At 38.7% G+C, this 10,363-nt stretch overlaps 1 protein-coding gene across 1 annotated transcript in view; it reads left to right on the forward strand.

Moving 5' to 3' along the window:
• Nucleotides 1-357, forward strand: part of LOC146000530 (uncharacterized) — a 349,261-nt gene extending 348,904 nt beyond the window's left edge. Inside the window, exon 4 of the mRNA XM_083138277.1 lies at nucleotides 256-357. Coding sequence (XP_082994403.1) covers nucleotides 256-357 — 102 coding nt within the window. The remainder of the gene's footprint in view (nucleotides 1-255) is intronic.
• The last annotated feature ends 10,006 nt before the right edge of the window (nucleotides 358-10,363 follow it).

The raw sequence follows: 10,363 nt of genomic DNA on the forward strand, positions 1-10,363 counted from the left end.
AATCAGCTTTCCAACTTCTGAAGCGCTATAATTTCTTGTTGAAATGAACACTTTTGTAATCGATTTTTTAAGTTTATTTTCAAGTCCACTTTATGCACAGAAAGTCTAATCGGGACTGGACCTAAATTTAAAGTGGGATCCGAACCACTATGTACCTCCATCGGGCATGGAACACGGGGCTCCTTATTTTCAAAGCGACGGGTGAAAAGGACGATGTTATATTTGTTGTTCATTCGTGTGTTTCTTTTCTTGCAGGTGACGTCAGAGCCCCGATGTGTGCAACGAGACGCTATTACACTCACTATGGTAAGCACTGAAAACTTTATTTACTTTTCTTGTGCAAGATGGAACAGCTAAACCCCCATCATTACCCCCATATAGAAGTTAATCCCGTTGTTTACTGCCTATATTTCCTTATAGAACGGTCTTAGGTTCAAGCTAGGAATGCTTCCTTCCCAACTCGCTGGCGAATTGTTATCGGTCAGAAATCACCGTAAAATTTACCATTGCCCGCTACGATCTTACGATTCCTTCTAGGGACTACAATATACTGCAGTTAAAATTTACCAGTCTGCCTGTTAATTTACAAAAACCGGGACGAAACAGTTTATTTTTACGTTCATGTATACTATCCTTGTACAGTCACGGACACTGCCGGCTTGTAATGAATACATTGACTTTCAATGGAATCTTTACAAGCCGGCAGTGTCCGTGACTGTAGGCTAGCCATGTATGTGTAGGCGACCCCTAACGACGTAGCGCGTCTAATCTTTCCACCACGGAGATTGCGCGTATGTGGACTATCATTGTCTACGCGTATATTCCTGTGTAGACTACCGTTGTCCACGCGTATATTCCTGTGGACTGTCGCTGTCCACGCGTATATTCCTGTGTTGACTGTCGTTTTCTACGCGTATATTCCTTCGTAGTCTATTGCTTTCTACGTGTATATTCCTTTGTAGACTATTGTTGTCTACGTATATTCCTGTGTAGACTATAGTGTCTACGCATATATTCCTATGTAGACTATAGTTGTCTACGCGTATATTCCTGTGTAGACTATATTTGTCTACGCGTATATTCCTGTGTAGACTATATTTGTCTACGCGTATATTCCTGTGTAGACTATATTTGTCTACGCGTATATTCCTGTGTAGACTATAGTTGTCTACGCGTATATTTCTGTCTGTACTGGCGCTGTCCACGCGTATATTCCTGTGTGGACTGTCGTTGTCCACGCGTATATTCCTGTGTGGACTGTCGTTTTCTACGCGTATATTCCTTCGTAGTCTATGTATATTCCTTTGTAGACTATTTTTGTCTACGTATATTCCTGTGTAGACTATAGTTGTCTACGCGTATATTCATATGTAGACTATAGTTGTCTACGCATATATTCCTATGTAGACTATAGTTGTCTACGCGTATATTCCTGTGTAGACTATAGTTGTCTACGCGTATATTCCTGTGTAGACTATAGTTGTCTACGCGTATATTCCTGTGTAGACTATAGTTGTCTACGCGTATATTGCTGTGTAGACTATAGTTGTCTACGCGTATATTTCTGTCTGTACTGGCGCTGTCCACGCGTATATTCCTGTGTGGACTGTCGTTGTTCACGCGTATATTCCTGTGTGGACTGTCGTTTTATACGCGTATATTCCTTCGTAGTCTATTGTTTTCTACGTGTATATTCCTTTGTAGACTGTTGTTGTCTACGCATATTCCTGTGTAGACTATAGTTGTCAACGCGTATATTCCTAAGTAGACTATCACTGTCCAGGCGTATTCCTGTGTGGACGTCGCTGTCCACGCGTATATTCCTGTGGGGACTGTCGTTTTCTACGCGTATATTCCTTCGTAGTTTATTGTTTTCTACGTGTATATTCCTTTGTAGAGAATTGTTGTCTACGCATATTCCTATGTAGACTATAGTTGTCTACGCGTATATTCCTATGTAGACTATAGTTGTCTACGCGTATATTCCTGTGTGGACTATAGTTGTCTACGCGTATATTCCTATGTAGACTATTGTTGTTCACTCGTATATTCCTATGTTTACCTAGCGTATATAGAAACTACGTTTGTCTAGCCGTATATACAGACCACAATTGTCTAGGTGTGTATACATGGTTGTCTAGGCGTCTTCTATGTAGACTATCCTTGTGTACGTGTACTTGCACAGCAGCGATTTTCTCTTGCAGCTTTGCAAATTATACAGCACACACTTTCAAGCTCCATCGATATACACTTCTCGAATTGTTCAGGATGCAGGCGTCACTCGACGACCAAGAAAGACGAAGAAAAAAAAGCATGACCAGAAGCAGCAAACAAGAAGGCGTACTAGGTTTAAATTTGGAACGCCACATTAATGGAAGTAATCAAGAAATTTGACCCAGAAATTAGCTTAATTAAACAAAAAAGAAACGACACCAGTTAATTGCGTTGTTCTTAATTGAACATGGATGGAAGGAAAAGGTGGGGGGGGGGGGATGGGAGACTTCGGTGACCTTCGGAAAATGAACGATGATTCGGCAAAGTTACTACAGTCACGTAATCAACAAGAATTCACGGTGCCGATCAATTACGGCGGTAATAAACGTCCGTTCGTCTTCCTAAAACTTCCCGGCCATAATTCTCCGACCCCCCCCCCCCCCTCTTGCCTGCCCAACACTCGTATTTTGAATTGTTTTCCCATTAGCGTGTGTTTCCTCTGCAAACACGGCCAGGAGAAGACGGGGGTATCTGGCCACACCTTCGTCAACAAGCATGTCCCAACAGATTGCCATTATGGGCGCTGACTTATCTAAATATTTACCTGCATAAGCTAGCCCCGGGACTGCTCAACACGGTAATACGACAAAACACAAGCGGCACACATCACAGAGACGACCAATCAACGTCCAACTTCCACTTTCTGTGCGATGTGGATAAGTAGGTCCCCAGCGCTCGTAATGTACGTTTTTCAGCTTCTCTCTCTCTCCCTCCCATCATGCTTTTCGGGACCGTGCAAGAAGGCACGAAATGCCCACGACCAGAGGAGACGGGATCCGTAACCTGATCTTCCTGGCTAGAAAAGATGAAATTTGATATCCTCCCGTGAAAGGCTGTAACGGGAGTTGCTTTTGCTTTTCGAAAGTGGCCTCCGCAGACGTAACGTATGGGTGATTCTCAATTAATTGCGAAGAAAGAGCTAATGGACTCCCAAGGAAACTAAGAGGACCTTGTAATGGGTCACTTGGAACTTACCCGTCCTTTCATTGAAAAGCACTTTTGGCTATTTTCGCGTCTCATTTTCCTCAAATGCAAAAGGTCATCTTCGGACTTGTGACTAGACACTTCTACCACCACAACAAAAGTTTGATTAAAGATAGTATCACTATGTACACTCCTGTTCAGATAAAGTGACACATACATCAACTGTCGAACCTTATAAAGTGTGCCACTTTATATGAATATGAGCGTACGCAGGATTTTTTTTTCGTAGAGGACTGAAGTGGTAAAGTTGGATATTAAAAAGCTGAGTTCTAAGGGATGGGCGTTATACACTATAAAATATTTCGTAATTAGTATTTTCAACAAAAAAACGGTATTTATCACTTTGTTTTTTCCAGAGTTCTTAACTACTTTCAATTTAAATATTTCATTTTCTCAAAATTTCGGGAGGGGCTGTAGCCCCATCACCATGCGTGCGCTAGTGATTATGTATTTAAAAACGCTTCGTTGTTGCAGTCGCATAAAAAAAAAAGTGTAAGCAATGTTCCTTTACTTCAACTTCAGGTACGAGCTCCCAAATCTGTCTTGTCTTGCTACATGCAAAGATGAAGTGAAGATCTCTTATATTCAAAAGCAGTTAAACAGTGGCGATGGGACCAAGCGTCACCCTACGAAAAGTCACTTGGCATGCCGTGCCTCTCAAAGGGATGTTGCGCCACAGAATTCACTTACTTCCTCTAAGATACAAATATGATGATAATCTGTCGCCTCAAACAATGTACAGCCGAGTGGTTAGCACATCGCACTGCGACGCCAACGGTCCCGGGTTCGAATCCCGCTCGGGCTTGGTTGTTTGTTAATGTCCATTCATCAATTTCATCATTTCATCACTCATCCCCATCTTCGCAAATTAGCCAAGAGGCACAAAACGCGAAGTAAAATAAACTAAATCAATCAAACAATGTACAAGTTCCACCGATCTGTCGGCCTCAGTCGTAATCAGGAATCCTAGCTTTTTAGTCCGTTAAGAATCTGTAGTCATTGAGGAATCTATGCGAGGTGGTTCTAAGTAGCTTGGGAGAAACCATACTGGTTGCGCAGTAAACGGAGCTCCAACATTTTTACTTCGTTTATTGTCTCTTCTTTAAAATTTATCTCTGTGCTCTCGCATTGTTTTCTGCCTTCATCTGTTTCCCTATATATATCTTTCTTTCTCTCTCTCTCCATCTTCATTTTTCTATAAATATATATATCTCTCTCGCTTTCTTTATTTATTTCCCCCGGTCTCTTTATTTTCACGTCCTCTCTCTGTCTATCTCTCGCTATTGTCTCACCTTTTCAGTCAGATGTGAAAGATAACGAGAGAGAATTTTTTTCTCTTTCTTTATATTTTACTTCGGTTTCTTTTTCTTTTTTCAATCTTTCTTTTTCTCGCTGTCTTCTTTCTCCCTTTCTTTATCTTTCTCAATTTTGTTTCTCTCTCTTTCTCTGTCGCTATCTTTCTCTTCCTTTCTTTATTTTTTCAATTTGCCTTTCTCTTCCTTTCTTTTTCTCATTTGCCTTTTTCTTCCTTTCTTTATTTCTCTCAATTTATCTTTCTCTTGCTTTCTATATTTCTCTCAATATGTCTTTATCTCTTCCTTTCTTCATTTCTCTCACTTTGTCTATCTCTTCCTTTCTATCCTTTTCATAATTTATGTTTCTCTCTCTCTCTCTCTGTTGCTATCTTTATCTTCCTTTTTTCCTCAATGTCTTTCTCTTCCTTTCCTTATTTTTCTTAATTTATGATTCTCTCTCTCTCTCTCCCTCTCTCTCTCTCTCTCTCTCTCTCTCTCTCTCTCTCTCTCTCTCTCTCTCTCTCTCTCTCTCTCTCTGTTGCTATCTTTCTCTTCATTTCTTTATTTTTTCAATTTGCCTTTGTCTTCCTTTCTTTTTTCTCAATTTGCCATTCTCTTTCTTTTTCAGAGTTCTCTTCCTTTCATTTTCTTTCTCCCTTTATCTGTTTCTCTATATTTTTATTTCTTTCCCTCTTTTACTTCCTCTATTCTCTAACTCTTTCTGCAACTTTCTTTCTGTTCCTTTAACCTTCTGCAGTTCTGGGATATGAATTTACACGAACTGACGGACACATTACTTCAACTTCGCCTGTTTACTTCTTGATGTAAAGACAGGCGTGCGTATCGCCGCCAGTTCGATTCGATGTCTCGCCATACTGGATGCGAGCTTCAACCATATCCAAAGCAAACACAATTAAGAGACGACTAATTAACTCCTTCCCCTCCCAGCCCCATTTTCCCAATTGAGAACTCGAAGACAGGCCTCTTTTTCATGGACACTCGATCATGTGCAGTTTTCCTTTTTTATCCGCGTCCACTCGATACAGCTCTTAAGTGTTGGACTCCTACTTTTGCCATTTGATCAAGTGCGGGCTGCAAGATGAGGAATGTGTCAGTAGTTTTATTTTTTCTTTCTTTCTTCTTCCACACGAGTATCTCTTCCACTCTGAGAGCTTCTATTCGGTATCAATTATGTTTTTACCTTAGAAGACAACGTTGGAATAAAAATAATATTTTTTTCTCTTAAGCCCACCATACACGATGCGATTTTTACGCGCGTCGTGATGCGCGAGCAATGGTCTGTGGCTTGGAACAGCTTTTGCCTCTAAACGAGTGATGACGGGCTGTCATCATCGGGGAATTCTAATGGTTTCAGTCAATTCAAAAACTAGTTTTGGAAATCAGTAATGTTTTTCTAAAATCTTTTACCACCTTTCCCGCACTTGGAATGGATTTTTACAAACATCCCACATGTGCCATGTACAGTGGGATCCATGAGTATTACCGTGCAAATTGTCCATCACCATGTTCGTGCACTTTATTTGATTCAATAAGAGCTTCAAGAATTAAAAGAAAACTCAAAATAAGCCGTTGAAAACTTCTGCACCAGCATACATAAAAATCCATCGCTTAAGAACACACAGGATGTAGAAAAATCAATGAAAATAGTCATGGACAATTTGCATGGTAATACTCATGGATCCCACTGTACGAGATGTATAACTTTCTCTTTCCCTATCTTCCTATATTTTGTCTCTATTTCTTGCACCCTATCACTTTTCTCTTTCTTTTTCTATCTTCATCTGTTTCACTATATCTTTCTTTCAAAGTTTCAGTCCCCTATTTCTCTCCGCTCTCTTTATCGCTGTTTCCAACTTTTCCTTTTCTCTTCTTGCTTCTATCTCTCATTTTGTTCACTCTCTTTCTTCACCTGTTTCTCTATATGTTTCTTTAAATTTTCCTTCCTTTATTTCTCTCCTCTCTACATATCTCTCTTTAATGCTGTCTTATCTTCCTCTCTCTTTTTAATGCTCTGATCTCTCTTTCTCTTTAATGCTCTCTTATCTCTCTCTTTTCATTTGTCTCCCATTCTTTCCCTTCTCTCTTTCTGCCTCTTTTTGTTCCTCCCTCTTTGTGTACGTGAAAATTTATTATGGAGACTATTTGGGTGGGCAGGGAAGAGGACTGACACAATCTCTGAGCTGTAGTGAGCTGAAGCTCTCCAGTGCCAATGTTCCTGAACATTATGTATATTGTGCTAGTCACACGATAGGATTATTCGAGGTGAATTTGAAGACTTACAACTTCATCACTTTGGCTCTAGAATACTTTTTTTTACTTATTAGATTTTTTGTTTATTCATTGTATTTGGTAAGAGTGCAAAAAATACAAAATTTTATATTTTTTGGGCTCCTAGTTCCTGAGCTATTGACTTTCACAAACTCAACAATCAAAATATTTTGACATTTTGAAATCTTTCTTGCATTTTACACTCGATATTTGGAGCTAATTCGTATTTTTTCTTGGACAATTCTGCTGAAATGTAAATTAATTAAACTTTATTTGTTGTTACTGGTTATTAAAATAATAAACTTTCTGGTTTTTCTTGTCGAATTGCAAACAGCGATGCTATTTCCACCCTCGCAATGTCCACGACCTTCTGGTTTGAATGAATATTTGACTTTGATTCTGGTTAAGTGAAAAACGCACAAGGTTAGCCACACTTAAGGGCAAAAAATGTTGATGCTCGTTTGACACAAACGCTTTGCACTCTTAAAATCCAACAAAGATTAAAGTAGAAAGGTGTTTGTTGACGAGTGATTCTCTGTTTAGCAACAACAATGACAGGTTGGGGCTGCTTCCTTCGTTAAAACTCTTCAACAATGAATGCACTGAATGGTAGCACGTGATGGTACGCGAACTTCCAGAATTTGTGGATTCGAAGGACAAAAGGTGCTACTCCTGCTTCCTCTCATCCTTTTCATAAGGAGAGAAAGTTGTGGCTAAACCCCACAATGAGAGCCAAGCCCCGAAATGTAGTACCTGAGGTGACAGGTGACAGTGTTTTCTATTTGGCGTAGATCAAGAATTCATATAACAATGTTCAGGTCCTTAAAGAATAGAGGCTTTCAACCGTTTTGGAACTAAAATCCAAATCTATACTTTGCACGTACAGCCATGATCTTATTTAAATGGAGTGTTTAACCCACCCACTGGTATAAAAAACATTGTGCTTTAATTACGAGAAGAATTTAAACCGTTTGAATGGGTGTCGAAAATGTATTAATGACTTAATAGTTGCAAGGTGCCTTCAATTCAGGTAATTTTCTTTAGTAAGCCTATATAAATTCTACATTAGTTGTGTGTAACAGAATTTGTTCAAACTTTTAATAACTCATTATGCAAGACATAAACTGTGAAATTTCGAACTACTTTCGTAAATGGAAGTGCACGCTTCTATAAACTGTGTAGATCTATTTGAATATGATATCCTAAAAGTATCGCAAGAATGAAAATTATTTTGATGTGAACAATAATTAGTACACGAGAGGCTAATATATATTTACCTTCAATGCATTTTCACTCTGATATGCTTAGAATTGATTATAATTATTAACATAGTTTTCTTGAAATGATCTGAACCTCCTATTCTAGATCTAGAAATTCGGCCGAACTCATAGACTTTATCATTTTTCAAGAGGTAGTGTTATTGGTAAAAGTAAATGCAAATGTAACAGTTGGGCTGAAAAGTTCGTAGGCTAACATAGTAAAAAATATTTTTTGATAAAATTCGATTTTATTATTCAATATAGTTGCCTTCGAGGGCGATACAACGATTATAGCGGTCATACAATTTTTCGATGCCATTTTTATAGTACGATTTCTCTTTAGCCTCAAAATAGCCCTCAGTTTCGGCGATTACCTCTTCATCAGTGCTAAATTTCTTTCCAGCGAGCATTCTTTTAAGGTCTGCAAACAGGAAAAAGTAACTGGGGGCCAGATCTGGAGAGTATGGTGGATGGGGAAGCAATTCGTAGTCTAATTCATATAATTTTGCCATCGTTTTCATTGATTTGTGACACGGTGCATTGTCTTGATGAAACAGCACTTTTTTCTTCTTCTTCAAATGGTTCCGCTTTTTCGTGATTTCATCCTTTAAACGCTCCAACAACGCTATGTAATAGTCTCAGCTATCTCGATCAACTTCACTTTACGATCTTTTAAAATTATTTTGTGGATTTTTTTTATGTTTTCGTCGGTAACAGCCTCTTTGGGGCGTCCACTGCGTGCATCGTCTTCGATGCTCATTTCGCCTCGTTTAAATTTAGCAAACCACTTCTCAACGGTTGATTTTCCTGGTGCAGAGTCCGAATAATGTTTATCAAGCCAAGCCTTGGCTTCAACAGTATTTTTTTCGCCAAAAAGCAATGCTTTATTAACACACGAAATTCTTTTTTATCCATTTTTCACAATAACAAAAGCTGCTTCACTCACAATGCTATATCTCACGAACTAATTATCCGGCAGCTGTGAAATTTATACACGTATCTTTTGAAGGTTAGTACAGTGGGGTCCATGAGTATTACCGTGCAAATTGTCCATGACTATTTTCATTAACTTTTTTCTTACATCCTGTGTGTTTTTAAGCGATGGATTTTTATGTATGCTGGTGTAGAAGTTATCAACATCTTGTTTTGAGTTTTCTTTGAATTCTTGAAGCTCTTATCGGGTCAAATAAAGTGCACGAACATGGTGATGGACAATTTGCACGATAATACTCATGGATCCCACTGTACTAAGTAAAAATCACATGGATTTAATTCTAGTAACGCCATCTATGAGTCAGCCTACGAACTTTTCAGCCCAACTGTTAAATTTGCCTCTTTTTGCTTGTAGCTGTCGTAATATTTCTTCAGGTTGAATAATAGTAATTCAATATTTCAAATATACAATTTCAATGTTTTTAATATGAATATTTAGAATTGTAAATGTTCTCCAACATTATTCGTATAATTTATACATTCTCTTTTATTGTCTGTTACGATACTCGTGTATAGATTGTGTAAAGTGTGAAACAATCTTTCACTATACAGGTTCTTGTCTATTCAAGGGACCTGTCGCAAAGTTGATACTCAAGTCCTGTGTTAGCATATTAACGAATTCCGGACTCCTAAGAAAATAGCTGCTCATATATTTTAAATTATAAGTAACCAATATGGCATTTAAACATTAATTTTAAACTAAAACAATTGACCATTTTCCACAACTTGATCCTAGAGGCCGAAATGTGTAGTAATATAACGAAACAGTGGATTTTTAGTTCCTGTCGTATGGAGATCAACTGATTTTATTTGCGATTTCTGATCTTATCACCACACCACTACCTCAGAAGTCTGTCGAAGTATATAAATCGAAACGAGACAGAGACGAGAGCTAGACAAATGCATACAAATCGAAACGAGACTGAAACGAGAACTAGACAAATGCCCTATAAATCGAAACGAGACATAGACGAGAGCTAGACAAATGCATACAAATCGAAACGAGACAGAGACGAGAGCTAGACAAATGCATACAAATCGGACCGAGACGAGAGCTAGACAAATGCATACAACTCGAAACGAGACTGAGATGACAGCTAGACAAATGCCCTATAAATCGAAACGAGGCAGAGACGAGAGCTAGACAAATGCATACAAATCGAAACGAGACAGAGACGAGAGCTAGACAAATGCCCTATAAATCGAAACGAGACATAGACGAAAGCTAGACAAATCCATATAAATCGAAACGAGACAGAGACGAGAGCT

Source organism: Lepisma saccharinum, chromosome 16, assembly GCF_977018435.1.
Source record: "Lepisma saccharinum chromosome 16, izLepSacc3.1, whole genome shotgun sequence".
Lineage (NCBI taxonomy): Eukaryota > Metazoa > Arthropoda > Insecta > Zygentoma > Lepismatidae > Lepisma > Lepisma saccharinum.